Raw genomic sequence first — 18,002 nt, 5'->3', positions numbered from 1 at the left:
CCATAACTTATAAGGAGTTCAGGACTCGGAGGCTTGCCAAGTTGCAGAGAACTAGGCTAGAACTACTTTCATAAATGTGAGTGAAACATGGCTCATGACCAGCCTGGCATGAGATACTACCAGAGTTCAAGTAAAACATACACATGCAGCTCGGTACCTTAGCTACTGCAGGCATACCATATTCATAAATATCCCGTGGAACAACATTTGAACGTGTGACTTGCTGCCATGGGTGACAGGCAACAAAAAATAGCAAAAAAGCCCAATAACTTTTGACATCACGACCTACCAAATGATTAGAGAGTTGGTATAAATATATTTTACGTAGATGCATCTGGCGGCCCCCACACATACATACACCATGCAATACAACAAGAGTGACTAGTGAGGTATGGCGTCCTCCGGAAACCAAAGCAGAGGCGCAGCTAGCAATTATAACAACAATTTGACATCGCGTACACTTGCTTTTAAAGCACTTACTTTTCACTTCTATGCACAGCTTACTATTCATCCATCCATACTGAATAGCTCATCATCATCCGCTGTAACAACAGGTTTGCTCAGTGGGCTCTGTGCGTGCCAGTTCCGGTTGCCAGGCGTGCCACGCTGGATACCTAGCGGTGAGCCTTGTGTTGGCGAATGCGCCAGGCCGCTGTTCAGAGGCGACCGCGACGTTGCGGCAGCGGAGTACGACAGGCGTGAGAACATCGACTCCAGGCCTGCCATCGAGGTCGAGAGAGGCATTCCTCCCACATCTGCAGCAGAGAGATGGTCACCTTGAGTGGCAGAGCCCCCCACCCAATCCTGGTTGAGGGAATATGGGTTATTGTTGGAGCCAGGGCTGAAGGCTGCGGCTGAGGAGGGCGACATTGTCATTGGGAGTGCGTGGATACGAGAGTAACCTGCCGCAAGCCCCTGCGGCAGACTCTGCCCCGGTGCGTGCGCTTGCAGAGCTCGGATGGAGGGGGAAATAGCAGCTGGGCGCTCTTCACCCTCACCAAATGGAATAGGCCGTCCAGATGCATGCTCATCGAACGGCGTACGATGACCACCGAGAGAGCTGATCCGCGGGGGGGAGAATGAGGTTGGGGGTGGATTCTGAGGAGTGGGTGGCTGTAGGGGGGATCCAGCAGGCCGGCCGAGACCAGAAGTGGAACGCTGGATGCCACTTGGCTTTGAGTTAAGGTAATACTGGTGTAAAGAAGGGAGAAAAGCGGCCGAAGCATTGGATGGAGAAAGAAGGGAAGAAGATGGGTTCACGTCTTCATTAGTGAAGGAGCGACCTCCGAAGCCGCTCGAGGATTTGAATGAACTAGGTGTCCCGACTGCGAGATTGAATGCATGAGATGTGTCAGGGGAGCCAGGAAGGCCTCCGGTCCGCTCTGCCCAAATAGACTTTACGTCACCGAGGAGCGAAGTGGCAGGCACGGAACGTGAATAATGGTGGCGGGAACCCTCCGCTTGCGAATGTGCAGTGAGGAAGGGAGGGTCAAGACCAAGACCGTTGTTGTGTACCTGAGTAGGGCGGACAGAATTCGTACGCGACATTCTGCGAGAACGTTCCTCGGGGGTCAAAAGGTCATTAAGGGAGCTTGGCAAGAACTCCTCTAGGTCTTCGTCTTCAACAGCAATCTCGTGATCGAGACCACGCATATTAAGACTTCCGTCCCCACGATTGACAACTTGCGAGGGGACAGGACCAAGCTCTGTCTTCCACGTGCCAAGAGATGCGGCGAGCCCGGAACGATGTTTCGTGTCCAGTATCGAGGGTTTGGCATCATAGGATTGGAATACAGTCTGAGACTGAGCAGGCAGCGTGGATGAGACTGGAGCAGCAGCAGGCGATGTGCCGGGTGAAAATCCATTGGCAAGTCCTGTGCGGGGAAGGGAGCCACGTGGCGGGGATCCGATGGGACCGAGATCCGCGGAATCTGTGGGACGATGTGATAGACCTGGACGTCGCGTACTAGGCATGCTGAGGGGAAGTGTTGGTGGGGAGGGACTTTTGCGGTCTTCCTTAAACTCGCTAGCTTGAGCGGGTGCTGGTGACTCGGGTTCGAGTGGTGGCGTAGGTCGTCTCTGAAGAGGCGCTGCTGGCAACTTTTCCGTATCATCTGGGAGTGAGAATGAAGCGAAATCGGTATCTTTGAGGGGTGGGGCGGGTGCGGATGGGGAAATTGTGGCCTTTAACGGCATGGAAATTGGGGGACGAGAGGAAGCGCTGAGAGACCTTGTAGGAGCTGTGGAACCGGAAAGAAGACTTCCACGAACATTCCCTGCGGCGGAGGCACCACCTGAACCATTATGCGCATGAGGATCTTTCCTGACACTCCTCCCTGCTTTTGAGCTATCTTTTGGACCACCACCTCCCGCAGCGTTAGCGGCGAGCTGAGCCGACTTCTTATTTTTCCTGTCCATAGACATACTCTGGCCAGGAAGAACATGTGCTAAAGCACACTTGTGGCCAAATTTGCAGTTTCCTTTGACGAACCATGCGCAGACGTCCTTCTGCTGGCCAGGCTCTTGGACGTTATGGGAGAATGGACAAGAAGAGCCTGCTGTGCAAGCGCCGACCTTGAAAAATTTACAAGGTACATGAGAGAGATCTTTGGCTAGAAAAGAGAAGATTAAGTCTAGGAGGGGAAGAGGAGAGGAGAGTTGTAGTACACTTTGAAGAAGACTTTGACTTGTGAGATTTGTCCTTGTCACGGTCAGAATCTGGATACCTCTCAGCCTCATGCTCTGAAAGTTTTTCAGAATCCAATTTCTCGTTAGAAGGCATGATCGAAGGGGATTGAAATAAAGAAGGGAGGGGGAAGGAGGAGCACGGGACGAGCAGGAGAAAACCTGGGTTAGAAGGTGCCTTGGCAAGTCCTTGGAGATTGCTCGTTAAGGGAATTAAATTATTATCATATTGATTGATAAGCCATCAACAATATTAGCCGGTTAACCCCCCTATCTTCTGCCCGATCTCAACCCCCCAATATTAACCTTGTTATTGTTCAGTATCATGTAAGTATTGTCCATCTATCTGGTCTTCTATCTTCCGTGAACTAAATTGCAGACCATGGATCTCTCTCTTGAGGATTTTTGTGCCGATAAATCTTACCGGGTTCTCGAGCTCATCGGAGAGGGAGCATACGGTATCGTCTGGTATTGTTATATCCTGTCTGCGTATTACAAGTAAACTGCTCACTTTCCTCTCAGTTCAGCAATACATCATCCTTCCCAACGCAAAGTAGCTATAAAACGCATAGCACCATTCGATCATTCCATGTTTTGCCTTCGAACATTGCGCGAGATAAAGCTCCTTCGTCACTTCCGTCACGAGAATATAATTTCTATCCTCGATATCCTTCAACCCCCAAGTTTCGATCAATTCAGAGAGGTATACCTCGTTCAGGAACTCATGGAAACCGACCTACATCGCGTCATACGTACCCAGCAATTGAGTGATGACCATTGTCAGTATTTCATTTATCAGGTACGTTCCAGAATACATATACGCCAGGTATAAGCCTTGGTACCGAACGATCTTCCTTCTTTATAGGCATTACGTGCCTTGAAAGCACTCCACTCCGCAGATGTTCTCCACCGAGACCTGAAACCTTCCAATTTGTTATTGAATGCCAATTGCGACCTCAAGGTACGTACCGTCAACTTCGTGTAACGTACGTGCACAGCTTTAAACATCCATTAGGTATGCGACTTTGGTCTGGCTCGTTCAGCCCGACCGCCGCCAAATGTTGCTAATGATAGTAGCACTTTCATGACCGAGTATGTCGCGACTAGGTATGATCGACTATCAATTCTCCACAAAATTTGTCATGACCAACCCGGCATCTTAAGATGGTACCGTGCACCTGAGGTCATGCTTACCTTCAAAGAATATACTCGTGCGATTGACATGTGGAGCGTCGGCTGTGTCCTCGCAGAAATGCTTAGCGGGAAACCTCTATTTCCCGGACGTGATTGTATGATTTTTCCCTTCATTCCCTTGCCCAGTTACTCACGCTTCCTAATCCCTCGTTGTTACATTCAGGTAAGTATAATCCAAATCATGCACACATTTTATGAACCCCGTGTCGCCCCTCGACCTTGTTAAATTAGATCACGACCAGCTATCAATTATATTAGATGTCCTTGGCACACCCTCCATCGATGACTTCTATGCCATCTCTTCCCAGCGATCAAGAGAATACATCCGCGCACTGCCGTTCCGCAAGAGCAAACCATTTTCCCAGCTGTTCCCAGCCGCCAATCCCCTTGTGAGTTGTCACCCCATTTCCCGCACATCTGACATCTTTGTCCACAATAACTGAGCCATTATTTCCCACAGGCAATAGATTTCTTAGAGAAATGCCTAACATTCAGTCCAAGACGACGAATAACTGTCGTCGAGGCTTTACAACACCCTTACTTCGATGTCTGTATTTCCTTCTCAGTCATTTTTATGCTGACCACACACGCGACAGCCTTATCATGACCCTGATGACGAGCCCGTGGCCGACCCCATTGACCCCTCATTCTTCAACTTCGACAACGGCGAGGCTCTAGAAAAAGAGGATCTCAAAGGTACGCTGAGATGCCACTGCAATGTGTCCATTCGTTGAGAGAAGCTTCAGTACTTATTTACAAGGAAATCACAAACGCGCAAGCATCCCAGCCATCACTCTTGTTGGCTAAAGATGCCTAAATGTATTCGATATTGATACCCTCTAGTGTAGCGTCGTATTCAACGGACCTGATGTATGTGGCACAATATCACATGGATGTAGCAAGAAATTCGAAGGCTTGACACGGGAGCTGCTATTCAGGCATCTGGAGTGCTATGCATGGCAGTGAGTATGTGGAGTGGACAAAATATTACCTTCACGTACTCGGCTCCATGAGGTTCTTGCAGATGCCTGATGAGCTATTCAACCATAGCACTGCGCTAAGTTCCTTCGCGTTGTTAGCATAGGTTGATAATTCATATATTCATATCTCGTCGGTGGCCGATTTTGGGCGTTCCTATGGAATGCATTCCTTGCATGCGCCAGTCCCCCTTACGTATATGCTGACTGCAATGCAACAAGTCTGATGTACACCCATAACTTGCGTCACCGGTACTTACAATCACTCCTCCCGACAGCGTCACCTCACAGCCTACCCGGACCCCAACGTGTCCAAAGGGAAGCTTGCCTAGTATGATCAACGATAAACGATAAACATGATGATCAGTAGGTAACGTAATTAACCATCATTGCAAGCCTACTACCACCACGCTCAATTCATGGCACCGAACTCCCGTGTCAACTCGATATCGACTCTTACCACTCGTCAGGCCAACATACTACAGATACGATCAGATCGACCCTTACCTTGACAAAACACCACTTCTTTCCAGGAGTTATTTCACTCGAGTCTTGATTGCCTACACGCATGACATATTTTCTCCAGGCTCTGAGGGGCCTATATGCATCGAAAAAACTTCCTACACAATATTTGTAGCCATGATTTGCAACTCAACAATGCTCACAGACCGGGTTTTGTTCATACCACGTCAGCATGTCTGCAATTCCTACTCGCGGTATCCAATGCGAAAATCTCATGGAAGCTTTGAAAGATTGGTTAAGAACATATTGCATTCCTAAGATTGCTCGATGATTTTTAGAACCGGCAAACAGACCAAAGGACACCGTGGTAGGTAATTTTAATTAAATGTTTTACCTTCAGTGACATCACTCTAAGTCGCCCTCTGACGCAAGGCTTGACCCATCATCATCACTGGGCATGGCATGATTGGGATTCCGCACGAGAAGATCCTCAGTGCTCCTACCTGCATCTTCTAGATATGAGATATTGAAACACACAAACGGAAATACGAACCTTTCTCTCTGCGTGATGTCTCATAACTCTCCTGGAGCTCTGCAATGATAGTCTCCTGCATGACGGCAACTTCTTCTGCCGATGCGCACGTTTGGTATCGTTTGAGGTATGGACTACCATCAATATTTGAATCAGGACAGAACAGCATGATCATAAAGGGACTGTACCCATTAACTTTCCAAAAAGAATCGCCCCACCCAAACGAACTGAGCAAGGTCTCTGCATGCTGATCGAACCCTGTAATGTAGAAAGTTGCTGCAAGTGCCTCGACGCAGTTCAGCCGCCAAGGCTTGCCGTAATTGGTGGGGTTGGTAGCAAGCAAGTAGGGAACTACCAATAACCCATCATCGACCAAAGAGACGTGTAAGATAAGAATGGACCTACGAAGTCGTTCGTGTGGGCTGGCAATTTTCGAGAATGGGACGTCGTCGATGCGAGCCCAGGAACATTCAACAACGGCAACACCATCTCGCACAACGATCTCTTTGTCTGCTGGACTCACGACGAGGGTCCCTTTTGGACTGGTGGAAAAGATTGATGTTAGTGTAAATGGACGTTTGGAACGGGTAGACGCACGATACGACCACGCCTCGAAATCTGGATCCCACCCTCAGCTCCGTTATAAGACCGAGGCGGGCGAGTTTCTTCCCAGAACATCGGCGTGGATCACAATGGTCAAAGTCCTTGATTGTTTGTATTAGAAAAACGGCACAGAGCGAATGCCACGTTAACGCACCCACATCGCCACGGGTACATCGATGTGCGGTCGCCCGGCTGTGCGCTCATGAGTGGTCGTTTGACTACCTTGTTAAATCACTCGCATTCATCATCTTCACCTGAGGAATGTTTTGAGCTGTCATCTTCGATAATGCTTGAAGGCTTGGCGGAGTCTTCGGGGAAGCTAGACAATGACTGAAATTGCTGAGAGGTTCTCGTGCTCTTATGTCGTTGTGCACGTCCACCACGTCTTGGTCTATTCGCACGGGAAGACGGAGCATTCTTTTTGCCCATGATCGTGTGTACTGAACTCCTCTAGCTTTCGAGTCAAAAGTTGACTTCACACGATGCGCATCAAGTCGGTGATCGCTGCTAAAACCCGGACGGAGTCGGGAGTACCGGCGGGCGAGAATCGGCAAATTCCGGGCAGGCTAGTTTTTGGTATAAACCCATACTAGTAGTACCACTGTGCAGCTTACGTCCTTCCCCTTCTCTATTGCTACGGCTGTCGACATCGTCAATGATTCCGCGTACTACAATACGGCGTTTTCCAAGTGTCTTTGGCACTATTGGTGCTACTCGCTTAACTCCAACAATTGTACACCGGACTTTAGCTACTCCCGCAACACCACCTTCTCCGAATGACGCTTTCGCAAACGGCACCAATGCCTACTACGCAGAGGAGATGTACAGAATTTGGAAACAAGATCCAAAATCTGTTCATGCTTCTTGGAATACTTATTTTTCTGGCATGGAACATGGTCTCCTTAGCGCCCAAGCCTTCCAGCCACCCCCGGGCCTCATTGCACCCCCTGCGGACGGTGCCCCTGCGCTATATGCCGGCGGAGGTTCTGAGCTTGATGATCACCTGAAGGTGTGGATCCTACTCTCTGTTGTGGTGCTGGGTGGCTGATCGCCTGTAGGTCCAACTACTTGTGCGGGCTTATCAAGTTCGTGGCCATCATGTCGCTGAATTGGATCCCCTCGGCATTCTAGATGCTGATCTCGCAGACGTTCACCCTCCAGAACTTGAACTAAGCCGATACGGGTTCAATGAGCGTGACTTGGACAAGCAGATTGCTCTTGGACCAGGTATCCTCCCTCATTTTGCGACAGAGGACCGGAAATCAATGAGTCTAAGGGAGATCATTGCACTTCTCAAACGGATATACTGCGAGTGATTTCTGTTTATTTACCTGACCAAATTCCTCATTTTCTCTGTAGGTGGCGCGGTGGGTATTCAGTATGTTCATATCCCAGACAAGGAGCAATGCGATTGGATAAGAGAGCGTGTCGAAATCCCAAAGCCTTGGAACTACACAGTGGAGGAGAAACGCATGATTCTTGACCGTCTTATCTGGTCAGAGTCCTTTGAGAAATTTATCGCAAGCAAGTACCCGAACGAGAAGCGTTTCGGTCTGGAAGGCTGTGAGGCGTTGATTCCTGGCATGAAGGCGCTCATCGACCGATCTGTCGATCATGGTGTCAAGCATGTCACAATTGGCATGCCTCATCGTGGTCGTCTTAATGTTCTTGCCAACGTCATTCGCAAACCCATTGAAGCCATTCTGAACGAGTTTTTGGGTACAGATGTCGACAACCCAGCGGGCGACGTCAAATATCACTTGGGTGCAAATTATGTTCGCCCAACACCGTCTGGCAAGAAGGTCTCTTTGTCACTTGTTGCCAACCCATCGCATCTAGAAGCCGAGGATCCTGTTGTCTTGGGCAAGACCTACGCCATACAGAACGTGGAGGGTGATGAATCCACTCACAACACTGCAATGGGTGTGCTGCTGCACGGTGATGCCGCATTCGCTGGACAGGGAATCGTCTACGAAACCATGGGTTTCCACAATTTACCCAACTATGGTACTGGTGGTACCATTCATCTCATTGTGAACAACCAGATTGGTTTCACTACCGATCCTCGGTTTGCGCGTTCCACTCCTTACCCTTCCGACATAGCCAAATCCATAGATGCCCCAATCTTCCATGTGAATGGTGACAACGTTGAAGCCGTCAACTTTGTCTGTCAACTCGCGGCTGATTATCGCGCAAAGTACAAACGTGATGTTGTCATCGACATCGTTTGCTACCGTCGCTACGGCCATAATGAGACGGATCAGCCCCATTTCACTCAACCCCGGATGTACCAGGCGATTGAAAAGCAGCCAACACCACTTACCCAGTACGCGAAATTCTTGGTCGGCCGTGGGACCTTTACTGAGAAGGATATCGAGGAGCATAAGAAGTGGGTCTGGGGAATGCTGGAGAAGGCAGCCGCTGCAGCAAAGGACTATGTCCCGACTAGCAAGGAATGGCTATCCGCATCTTGGCAGGGTTTCCCTTCGCCTCGACAATTGGCAGAAGAGACGCTGCCAACCCGTGCGACAGGTTCTGATGAAGAAACTCTCAAGCGCATTGGAAAGGCTATTTCATCATATCCTCCTGGTTTCACCCCGCATCGCAACCTTGCTCGTATCCTTGGCGCCCGTGGCAAGACCGTCGAAGAAGGTCACAACGTTGATTGGTCAACAGCTGAGGCTCTTGCATTTGGCTCTCTGGCGCTCGAAAAGATACACGTGCGCGTTTCCGGTCAGGATGTGGAGAGAGGTACATTCTCTCAGCGGCACGCTGTCATCCATGACCAAAAGAATGAACAGCAGTATATCCCTCTGAATGATCTCGGTTCAAATCAAGCTCGGTTCGTTGTATGCAACTCATCGTTATCCGAATACGGGACTCTCGGATTCGAATTAGGCTACTCGTTGGTTTCACCGAACTCTCTCACTATGTGGGAGGCGCAGTTTGGTGACTTCGCCAATAACGCCCAGTGCATCATTGATCAATTCATCGCGTCTGGCGAACGTAAATGGTTACAGCGCTCTGGCCTTGTCATGAGCTTGCCACACGGGTACGATGGTCAAGGTCCTGAGCATTCCAGTGGAAGGATTGAGCGCTTCCTGCAACTTTGCGATGACCATCCTAACATCTTCCCTACACCGGAAAAAGTTGAGAGGCAACACCAAGATTGCAACATGCAAGTAGTGTATCCGACGTACGTGTATCTTTCTAACTCTCACGAGGCCACTGATCTGATGGGTTGCCTTAGTACCCCCGCTAATTATGTAAGTTCTGCCCTTTGGCTTGGTGAGTATCCCACTGAGTTTTCTGTAGTTCCATGTTCTTCGTCGTCAAATTCACCGCGACTTCCGCAAACCACTCATAATCTTCTTTTCAAAATCACTTTTGCGCCATCCCAATGCTCGCTCGGATCTTTCGGAGATGATTGGCGACACTCATTTCGAACGCTATATTCCCGATTCCCATCCTGAACACCTAGTGCCTACTGAGGAAGTGAGACGTCACATCCTCTGCACCGGTATGTTGCACTGTTTGTTCGGTTGTCGAGTAAACTCAATATAGGATTAGGTCAAGTATACCAAACACTCATCCAAGGAGCGTGATGCCAAAGGCATCAAAGATGTGGTGATCAGCCGAATTGAGCAGATTTCACCTTTCCCCTACGACCTCGTGAGTTAGTTTATTTATGTCGTCTACAGGGTTTTATTAACTTTTACAGATCACTCCTCATCTTGACAAGTATCCCAATGCAGATATACTCTGGTGTCAGGTAAATTTTTGCGCCGACTCCTTGTATTCCAGCTAACTTGTACGGTAGGAAGAGCCATTGAACAATGGGGCATGGACTTATGTCGGACCTCGTATTCTGACTGCCGCCAACGAGACGCAGTACCACAAAGGCAAATATCCGTACTATGCAGGAAGGCAACCGACGGGCTCTGTCGCTACAGGTAGCAAAGTAAGTACTTGCGTTTTTGATTGTCTACTCGCTCTAAGCCACGCAACCAGGCCCAGCACAAGAAAGAGATCGAGGAGTTCTTGGCCGCTGCCTTTGCTTAATAGTGTACGATGCTCAGTGTCAATAATATATATATATATATATCATAGCGACGCGCGAGCGCCGGTCCCCTCTTTTGACTTGCTGGTGAACGTTGAACCTTTGCCAAGCATAACAGTCATCTATCTCAAGTGTATTTTCAAGACTGAAAGTTAGTAATCAGATTAGCTATAGGTAACATTTAACCGAGAATATAAACCCATTCATACGTTCGTATGGGACACCGCGGAAGTTTCAACTGTTCTAGGTGTTCTAGGAGATAAACGTTAACCTGCGCTGTTTCTAGCTACAATGGAGCGTCAAATTTTGAAGTTTGTTGGTCCATCACGTGATAGTCACATGTACACGCGTTATGGTTGACATCCTTGACAACACTTCTTTGCAATCGAAGTCCTCTTCAAATCTAGCCCTCGTCTTCGAAGACACATGTCTGGCACACACAAGATTAAGATCGCCGCGCGCCTGCGACCTCGCATCGAGCATGAGATTGATGACCAAGGGATACAGATAACGCACGATGAAGACGTAGAAGGACCGTCGTGGATTTGCGTGCCTAACCCACGGGACGTGACGCAAGTCTTTCGCTTTCCGTGCGTGTAATTTTTTTCTTCAACTATAACATGTTTTAGGTGTCATGTGCAGTGACTTACTATTCAATTAGATTTACCAGTTGCTACGACCAAGATTCTACACAAGAGGAGATCTTTGAGCAGGATGTGAGACCGCTCATTGACGTTGTATACAGTGGCGTCGTACGTCCTTGAATTTTCTTTCTGAATTCTTGTTATATCAATGAAACATAGACCGTAACAATCTTTGCGTACGGGGTAACATCCTCTGGCAAGACACACACAATGCAAGGAACAAAAGTATGTCCTGGTGTCATCCCAAGAGTTGTTGAGGTGTGTATCTTTTCTGCTGCATGTTCCGCGTTACATAATTGCCAATGCAACTGTGACAGGCCATGTTCGAACAGAAATCAGCGTTGCTACGGTCCAACGTCGAACTTGCAGTATCGTACATGGAAATATATAAAGACGAGTGTTATGACTTGCTAGTTGATAGGGAAACGGTATGCTCAAATTCTACTGACTTTTTCGAAGTTGCTGACTGATGTCTTGGGATGTGCAGGCTCCAAAGCTCCCAGTACGAGAGAATGATGTGGGCCAAGTCTTTGTTGCAAACTTGAGTTCCGTGCCGATAGCCTCAGTCGAGGAATTCACTACAATTTATTCGTACGTATTCTATTCTGGTCACTTGCATCATCGCGGGTGGCACCCAAGCACGCATCTGCTTACCTCTGAATGCAGTCAAGCATCAAAGCAACGCTCAGTGGGCGCAACGAATCTTAACCGTTCTTCGTCTCGTTCGCATGCGATGTTAACACTGGAGGTAACAATGACTGATTCTTCGGCAGAAAAATGTAAGACCCAATCGTGAATTCCCAACTTCCCTAGGCAGTTGATATATCATATTCTTCTAGCATTGACGGGAAAGATTAACCTCGTTGATCTTGCTGGTTCAGAGAACAACAAGCTAACTGGGAACGACCCGACGCGGATGGCTGAGAGCGCAGCTATCAATAAGAGCCTGAGTGTCCTCGGGCAGGTTGTACATGCATTAAACCAGGGGGCTGTGCGTTTTTTTGTCGAGTGAAGGGATTTGCAAACTGACGGCATGCGCAGTCTCGAATACCATATCGCAATTCTAAGCTCACGCGTATCCTCCAAGATGCCCTTGGCGGGAATTCCGTCGGATTGCTCATCTGCAATCTTGCTCCTGGAACGAAATTCAGGCAGGATACGCTGAACACGCTGAAGTGGGTTGACATTCATATCATTATATCTTTAGCCTAATTCACAACGGCCTTCAGCTTCGCAGTGCGGACAAAGAACGTCGAGAACAGACCGGTGGTCAACGAGCGCGGTGCGTTGCTATCACCAAACCGCCCCATGATTCATGAAAACTTAATGCTCTGTAGACATGCGACCCCAACCCAAACCCCACTTTGCAGCAATCCTACCACCACCTCCGAAACTTGCACCTGCCGTACTCCAGCCTTTAGAGGCTGTCGCAGGTCCATCACGTGGTCCACGTCCTAGCATTGCCCGTGCTGCACCCAGACCAAGTCTTGCTGGCGCAGGTCAAGGCAGATCTCGTGTACCACGCGCCAGTGGCATTGGGGTATTTAATGTCCAGAAGGGATATCGTCCTTTGGGAGTACCTGCACTTATTAGCGAGGCAGCGGAGACAAGTAGTAGCTCAGGGATGATGCAGTTGACAGATAAGGAAATTGATGAGCGGGTGCGTGAATGCTCCTATTTTGGATCACCCTATACATTGCTAAATACAAATCGATAGATCGCAAGAGCCGTCGAAGTTGAAGTTGCACGCCGTCTCAAGGAGCGCGAAGAACTTGAACGACAGGAGAAGGAGAATATCACTTTGCAGTTGAATCTTCAAAGAGAGAGGGAAAAAGAAACTTTGAAAGAAGAGGACCAAAGACTTCCGACTGGTGTACTTACCCCACTTATGGCCCGGCATCGAGATCTGGATAATGAACTCCGTGCGAGGCTCGAGGAGTTGGAAGACAAGTAGTACGTCTGCTCTACCAGTGAGGTCATGCTACATCACTGAATGACTTACAGCGAACGCGGGACCAAAGAACTTCAGCTAGCAGATGTACTTTCACCTAGTTCGCGGAAGAAAACCGGACGTGCATACGTGATGCTGGCTCGCGCTCACTCCGAAAAGTACGTGGTCGCATCCCGACATGCAATATGCATCCACCTAATGCGCTAATAGGGGCGATCTCCAAGTAGCGCTCGACCTATACCGCAAAGCCGAGTCATATGTCCCAGATAACGTCAAGCTGAAAGAGAGGTGGATACTTTTCGTTATTCATGTTTTCCTTTGTATGGTATCTGGGTCAAAGCGATAATTCTGACGTTTTTCTTTGCTTGCCTTTTCTTCTCTCCGCGTGGCGGAATGCATGGAACAGAGTCATCGAGATCGAGTGGGCGGTGAAGAATGGCACCACGTTCGTCCCTTCTCCGAAGAAGCCCAGAAAGGCAAAGAAGACGAAGGCTGGAAAGCGCAATGCTGTGGGCAAGAAGGTCATGAGTGGAGACGAGGATGAAGAGGATATGCCTGTGGATGGGATCCATCAGATGCTAGAAGGCGAGTCGAGTGGATCCGCAAACCCGCTGAAGAGGTTCAAATTTGAGGAGGATGTTGTGCAGGTCACGTCTGAGACTCCACAGAAGAAGGTCAAGTGCGAGATCAAGGTCGAGGGAGACGTATGAGCTTTTGTTTAGTTGCAGTGCCGCAATGTCACATGTATGATTGTTTTGTGTGTAATTTATTTTCCACCCGGTGTGCGACTATTCTTCATAAGACTCAAAATAGAGTATCAGCTACTTCAAACGCTCAAGTCGATCTTGATGGATTTTGAAATAGTTCAAGCCACAAAGCCGCGCGATGGTAGTACTAGTGTTGGTGATTTTAGAGTCGTCACAGCAAACGGCTCTAAGCACAACTTCTGTACTATGTACTCGAGAGTCCTGGGATGGCAACGGTAATTCTTGGTGCCTATTACTTAAGTAGTATGATACGGAACTCCAATCGGTCTAGTTAGCGGCTTGTTGAGCGCTTCATTTGGGGATGTCCTCGCGGTAATGAACCGCAGACCCGCAAAAGGAAAGGCGGAAACGAGTCACATCTCTAATCACGTGCAGCACGTGCCCGGGCGCGCCCCCATTAGTCAAGTGGCGTGTCCCACTTTTTCCCACGCGAAAATTGGAAGACGCACCCCTGTTTACCTCAACTCAATCTACCACCATCTTTACCACTGAACAAAGCCAAATTCTAAGTGCTACTACTATGGTCGCCTCGAAAACAAAAAAGACGTCCAAATACACGTATGCGGAACGTGAGCAAATTTTTTAACCTCCTTTGACGCGTGTTTGGGGGGATGGCAAAGGGCATCACTGATACTGACGACTCAATCTAGGGGTTCTCAGTGCATTTTCACAGGCACAGAAAGAGCACAGGAGGCACAGTGTACACCTTGCTACCCTTCGTGCGCATGGTGAGGTGTCCATACCTGCAAGGAAATTGTTGCTCATCACCTTTGTTACTAGTGAGAAAGATCGCGAAAGATAGGAAAGATAAACTTGGACCTCAGTGGGCATCATGGGTAGGAAAGGCTGTGAAGAAGCTTGTACGCTTAAAAGTTTCAAGTTTTTTTTGAATTCTACTGATTTTAAGAGAGCAGGAAGGGCAGGGAGTTTTGCAGCCTATCGACTCTAGTGGATACGTTGGCATGACTCCGGAGGGGAAAAAAGTGTAAGCCCAGCTACTAGGATCATCTTAATGTCGAACTCGATTATTTTTAGCCTCTCATATGCTCGTCGCAAGTTCCTTCCGACTGTCGCTGGGGACGCATCGCCTGCGCAGGAGGATGCTGTCTGGAAAAATGTCACCGAACACTTCTCCCCGTCAGTGTATAAACGGCAGCATGCGGGATCTGCATCTCGTTTAAGGTCAGTTTTCGGTGGGGAGGAAGAAGCTGAGGAAGATAGCGCTTCTACACGCGGAAGTCCTAGGGCAAAGAGACAACGACGAGCACGGTCCCCTGTCAAGCCCCCCGAGCGGTCCTTGACAAAGATGACCAAGACAGAGGTTTGTTTGAGATAATCAGGATTGTAACTTGCACCTCACCATGACACGTAGCTCCAAACTAAGGTCCGAGAGCTCCAACGGGCGAATATCACGGATAAGCATCTGAAGGCACAACTTGCGGATCGCGATGAACAGCTATGTGAAGTCCAAGATGAACTCAGGATGTTGAAGTTATCCGTCGAAAGGGCGCGCGCAGTCATGCGCGAAGAAGAACTGACAGAATTGGATGAACAGGAATTTCAGCATAATATGGATGAAGAACTTCCAGCGCCAGATTTTGCAACATTGTAGGTGCTTTCAATAATAGCCTGCTCCATTTGTTATTAACGCACTTTGAAGTGATGTCCAGACCCCACGCGCTGAAACGCCGCAAGGTGTGGGCGTGATACGCACCCAATCGGGCTCTATCATTCACGACATCTCTATGCGGCCTACCCCTGCACCAAGCTCCCCTGGTGACGAACACGACCAGAGGTACCGAGACGATGAAGACGTGTTTACGGACCAACAGCGCGAACATCTTCGTACCCCTGAATCTCTACCAGACCGCAGGGCTTCGCAGATCGATGAACAACAAAGGCCTGCTTTGGTGAATACGGTAAGCTCACCACACGACCTTTTCTATCTACTTACTTTGTTGATGCTCCACACAGATTGATGCTATGGAGAAGGAAATCGCGAAGCACGTGACAGAGATCCAGACTCTCAAAGGCACAGTTACCCGCCTTCAGAGCGAGCTTGACACCCTGACAGGCACAGCTGAAGACCACAAGTCACGGATAGCCGACCTTGAGAGCGAAACAAACGAACTTGAATCTGGAAAGCGCGACCTGCAGCAATGCCTTGTTGATCGCGATGACAATATCACTCAACTCCAAAATAAAATTCTCGAGCACGAGAGAGTTGCCGTCCAGCTCAATGAGACGCTCGCTCAGAAGGAAGCCTCACTAAAAGCAATTTCCATGGAGGCTGAGACGCTTTTGCGCAGCAAGAATGAAGTTCTTACTAGGGTGCAGGGAATGGAGGATGAACTGACTGCTGCACGAGGCGAGAATAGGCGCTTGACAGATGAACTGGCTAGTTCTCACAGAGAAGAAGAAACCCTTCGAGAGCGGATGGTAGAACTCGTACGAACCACAGAGGAAAGACAAGGAGAGCTTGCCCAAGCCTTGAGGGTTGCGGAGAACGAAGCCAGAAATGACGCTATGCTCGCCCAGGAACTTCTCATGATGACCGAGGTTGCCAAGGAGCTCGAAACCCAGCTCTCTGAGGCTAACAACACCGTCACGACCCTCGATGCTAAACTTGCGGAAGTCCTTGAATGCAATAGTCAGCTTCAGTTGGCTCTAGAAGGGTCCAGGAAGGAGATTGAGGAGTTGAAGAGCAGGATAACGTCTTCCGAGATGAGGGAGGCAGGATTGTCGTCAAAATTGTTCACCGCTGATGCGACGAGGCAATTATTGGAGGATGCCGCTGCAGCTATGAAAAATGCTTCACGAGTTGAACGAGTGAAGGCACAGTCCACAATTCTTGGGCTCCTCGAGAAAATTGATGGACTGCAAATTCTGCGCGATGACGAAGTGCGGGGTTTTACCGACAAAATTACAGCTCTCGAAGGTGAGATGGAGGATCTTAGATTGAACCTTCACAGCACGAGCGAAGCTCGGCAGACCGCCCTCGCTGCTTTGAAGAAGTCCGATGACGACTTGGCGCACTCGGTGAATTTGCTCGCCGCAGAACAGACCACTTGTAATGGCCTTCGGGATAGTCTGACTCAAGCGCAAGACCAAATATCTAGATTGAAGGCAGCAAAAACAGCTTGCGAGTCGACCATTGTCAATCTTAAGGCTATTTATGATCAGGGGAAGCGGATGCAGATAGACTGGATGTCTGGGATGGAGAGCACGGTATGTGGTCTCGTGATTTGTTTGTCATGTGAGATGCTCAGAACGAACAGTTTTCTTCTGCCTAGCCGGCTTCATTTGCACACGCGTAGCGATGAATCTGCCTAAGCTACTGGCAATACTGGTGCGGAGTCGACAAACTGTCCCGATGTTGGGGGCGATGTAGGTTTCACGGACTTGGACATTTACGGTGGATATACTTAACGTTAACGATATTTGTCTTGATTTTGAGAAAGATGTAGTTTGTGTTAAGTAGCCACAATCGAGCGTTAGCATATCGGCTTTGAATTTGATGTTTTGACGAACCAAAGTTAAATTCTTATGTCGTTGTCGTGTCAAGCTCGTCATCTGCTAGCTACTTGGAGTTGATGACGGATTACGCGGTGGTTAGCCTGACATGATGTGCAGAACGAGTCATTTTCGGAGTAAGTCTTTTTGAAGATTGGACCGTCTTCTGCGTTGGGAATACGATAAGAACCCTAGCTACTTATATAGAATATGGGTGTCGTGCTCGGTAGGGCCTCGTAGTACTAGGTTCGCAACAAGCACATAGTGATAGCTCGGGCCTTTCATCCTTCGGGCAAGTCGATTGAACCGTACGCCGAGCACAGGACGACGTTACGACCGTCCTTTGACGACGTAAGATAAGATAATTATATACTCAAATATGTAGTGCCTGGTTTGATGGGTGGATATATATAGATGATGTCAGATGATGTACCGGGCCAGGCACTGCAATGATCCTTTTGTGTTTCAGGTCGTGTGCTGTCCCATGTGCGATTGTTGAGATCATCATCGGTCCCGCGTGAGCTCGTAAACCTGAATGGGGAATGAATGGTTTCGGTGTATTTCGGCGCATGAGATGACAGCTGAAACGCTGACGGGAGACTCCACGGTGCCAC

At 48.8% G+C, this 18,002-nt stretch overlaps 6 protein-coding genes across 6 annotated transcripts; 4 read left to right on the top strand and 2 right to left on the bottom strand.

The window, feature by feature from the left end:
• Positions 1-120: 120 nt before the first annotated feature.
• F5891DRAFT_1148211 (uncharacterized protein) lies at positions 121-2,878 on the bottom strand. Its single transcript, XM_041365065.1, has 3 exons — positions 2,668-2,878; positions 481-2,612; positions 121-425 (listed from the first exon to the last, which is right to left on the bottom strand). Exons 1-2 carry the CDS (start codon positions 2,780-2,782, stop codon positions 508-510), a joined length of 2,220 nt encoding a protein of 739 aa, XP_041224022.1. The 5' UTR covers positions 2,783-2,878; the 3' UTR covers positions 121-425; positions 481-507.
• A 123-nt stretch (positions 2,879-3,001) lies between these two features.
• On the top strand, positions 3,002-4,989 carry F5891DRAFT_1043366 (kinase-like domain-containing protein). Its single transcript, XM_041362139.1, has 9 exons — positions 3,002-3,153; positions 3,208-3,484; positions 3,551-3,646; positions 3,701-3,792; positions 3,850-3,974; positions 4,111-4,268; positions 4,340-4,426; positions 4,476-4,575; positions 4,626-4,989. Exons 1-9 carry the CDS (start codon positions 3,068-3,070, stop codon positions 4,694-4,696), a joined length of 1,092 nt encoding a protein of 363 aa, XP_041224021.1. The 5' UTR covers positions 3,002-3,067; the 3' UTR covers positions 4,697-4,989.
• Positions 4,990-5,559: 570 nt separating this feature from the next.
• On the bottom strand, positions 5,560-6,992 carry F5891DRAFT_1043364 (uncharacterized protein). Its single transcript, XM_041362138.1, has 7 exons — positions 6,693-6,992; positions 6,608-6,645; positions 6,448-6,554; positions 6,256-6,392; positions 6,039-6,201; positions 5,872-5,984; positions 5,560-5,827 (listed from the first exon to the last, which is right to left on the bottom strand). Exons 1-7 carry the CDS (start codon positions 6,880-6,882, stop codon positions 5,724-5,726), a joined length of 852 nt encoding a protein of 283 aa, XP_041224020.1. The 5' UTR covers positions 6,883-6,992; the 3' UTR covers positions 5,560-5,723.
• A 60-nt stretch (positions 6,993-7,052) lies between these two features.
• F5891DRAFT_1043356 (thiamine diphosphate-binding protein) lies at positions 7,053-10,726 on the top strand. Its single transcript, XM_041362137.1, has 10 exons — positions 7,053-7,462; positions 7,512-7,722; positions 7,813-9,649; positions 9,704-9,719; positions 9,769-9,973; positions 10,024-10,028; positions 10,051-10,125; positions 10,175-10,225; positions 10,274-10,414; positions 10,465-10,726. The coding sequence occupies exons 1-10, from the start codon at positions 7,109-7,111 to the stop codon at positions 10,513-10,515; spliced, it is 2,946 nt and encodes a 981-aa protein (XP_041224019.1). The 5' UTR covers positions 7,053-7,108; the 3' UTR covers positions 10,516-10,726.
• Positions 10,727-10,898: 172 nt separating this feature from the next.
• Positions 10,899-13,891, top strand: F5891DRAFT_1043349 (P-loop containing nucleoside triphosphate hydrolase protein). Its single transcript, XM_041362136.1, has 14 exons — positions 10,899-11,103; positions 11,175-11,265; positions 11,317-11,415; positions 11,475-11,585; positions 11,645-11,748; positions 11,824-11,936; positions 11,997-12,148; positions 12,199-12,332; positions 12,387-12,439; positions 12,495-12,817; positions 12,875-13,110; positions 13,162-13,266; positions 13,319-13,396; positions 13,515-13,891. Exons 1-14 carry the CDS (start codon positions 10,940-10,942, stop codon positions 13,816-13,818), a joined length of 2,067 nt encoding a protein of 688 aa, XP_041224018.1. The 5' UTR covers positions 10,899-10,939; the 3' UTR covers positions 13,819-13,891.
• Positions 13,892-14,317: 426 nt separating this feature from the next.
• Positions 14,318-17,461, top strand: F5891DRAFT_459485 (uncharacterized protein). The gene is made up of 9 exons (XM_041371901.1): positions 14,318-14,444; positions 14,526-14,603; positions 14,656-14,735; positions 14,790-14,860; positions 14,911-15,196; positions 15,248-15,483; positions 15,536-15,794; positions 15,850-17,103; positions 17,154-17,461. The coding sequence occupies exons 1-9, from the start codon at positions 14,396-14,398 to the stop codon at positions 17,166-17,168; spliced, it is 2,328 nt and encodes a 775-aa protein (XP_041224017.1). The 5' UTR covers positions 14,318-14,395; the 3' UTR covers positions 17,169-17,461.
• Positions 17,462-18,002: the final 541 nt, after the last annotated feature.

Source organism: Suillus fuscotomentosus (genome assembly GCF_016647785.1).
Source record: "Suillus fuscotomentosus strain FC203 chromosome Unknown F5891scaffold_39, whole genome shotgun sequence".
NCBI classification, from domain to species: Eukaryota; Fungi; Basidiomycota; class Agaricomycetes; order Boletales; family Suillaceae; genus Suillus; species Suillus fuscotomentosus.
Note: the sequence above shows the minus strand (reverse complement) of the source record. Positions and strands in the feature narration are given on the sequence as shown.

Bases quoted from the DNA above. Each gene is read 5' to 3' on its own strand.
- F5891DRAFT_1148211 (XM_041365065.1), bottom strand. From the start codon at position 2,782: ATGCCTTCTAACGAGAAATTGGATTCTGAAAAACTTTCAGAGCATGAG. The intron at 2,613-2,667 runs GTACTACAACTC...TCTCTTTTCTAG, and splicing joins GTCAAAGTCTTCTTCAAAGT to CCAAAGATCTCTCTCATGTA.
- F5891DRAFT_1043366 (XM_041362139.1), top strand. From the start codon at position 3,068: ATGGATCTCTCTCTTGAGGATTTTTGTGCCGATAAATCTTACCGGGTT. The intron at 4,269-4,339 runs GTGAGTTGTCAC...TATTTCCCACAG, and splicing joins TCCCAGCCGCCAATCCCCTT to GCAATAGATTTCTTAGAGAA. The intron at 4,576-4,625 runs GTACGCTGAGAT...GAGAAGCTTCAG, and splicing joins AGAAAAAGAGGATCTCAAAG to TACTTATTTACAAGGAAATC.
- F5891DRAFT_1043364 (XM_041362138.1), bottom strand. From the start codon at position 6,882: ATGGGCAAAAAGAATGCTCCGTCTTCCCGTGCGAATAGACCAAGACGT. The intron at 5,985-6,038 runs GTACAGTCCCTT...TATTGATGGTAG, and splicing joins TCTTTTTGGAAAGTTAATGG to TCCATACCTCAAACGATACC. The intron at 5,828-5,871 runs GTTCGTATTTCC...CATATCTAGAAG, and splicing joins GACATCACGCAGAGAGAAAG to ATGCAGGTAGGAGCACTGAG.
- F5891DRAFT_1043356 (XM_041362137.1), top strand. From the start codon at position 7,109: ATGATTCCGCGTACTACAATACGGCGTTTTCCAAGTGTCTTTGGCACT. The intron at 7,463-7,511 runs GTGTGGATCCTA...GATCGCCTGTAG, and splicing joins AGCTTGATGATCACCTGAAG to GTCCAACTACTTGTGCGGGC. The intron at 10,126-10,174 runs GTGAGTTAGTTT...TAACTTTTACAG, and splicing joins CACCTTTCCCCTACGACCTC to ATCACTCCTCATCTTGACAA.
- F5891DRAFT_1043349 (XM_041362136.1), top strand. From the start codon at position 10,940: ATGTCTGGCACACACAAGATTAAGATCGCCGCGCGCCTGCGACCTCGC. The intron at 11,416-11,474 runs GTGTGTATCTTT...CAACTGTGACAG, and splicing joins TCATCCCAAGAGTTGTTGAG to GCCATGTTCGAACAGAAATC. The intron at 11,937-11,996 runs GTAAGACCCAAT...ATATTCTTCTAG, and splicing joins TGATTCTTCGGCAGAAAAAT to CATTGACGGGAAAGATTAAC.
- F5891DRAFT_459485 (XM_041371901.1), top strand. From the start codon at position 14,396: ATGGTCGCCTCGAAAACAAAAAAGACGTCCAAATACACGTATGCGGAA. The intron at 14,445-14,525 runs GTGAGCAAATTT...GACTCAATCTAG, and splicing joins CAAATACACGTATGCGGAAC to GGGTTCTCAGTGCATTTTCA. The intron at 14,604-14,655 runs GTGAGGTGTCCA...CTTTGTTACTAG, and splicing joins TGCTACCCTTCGTGCGCATG to TGAGAAAGATCGCGAAAGAT.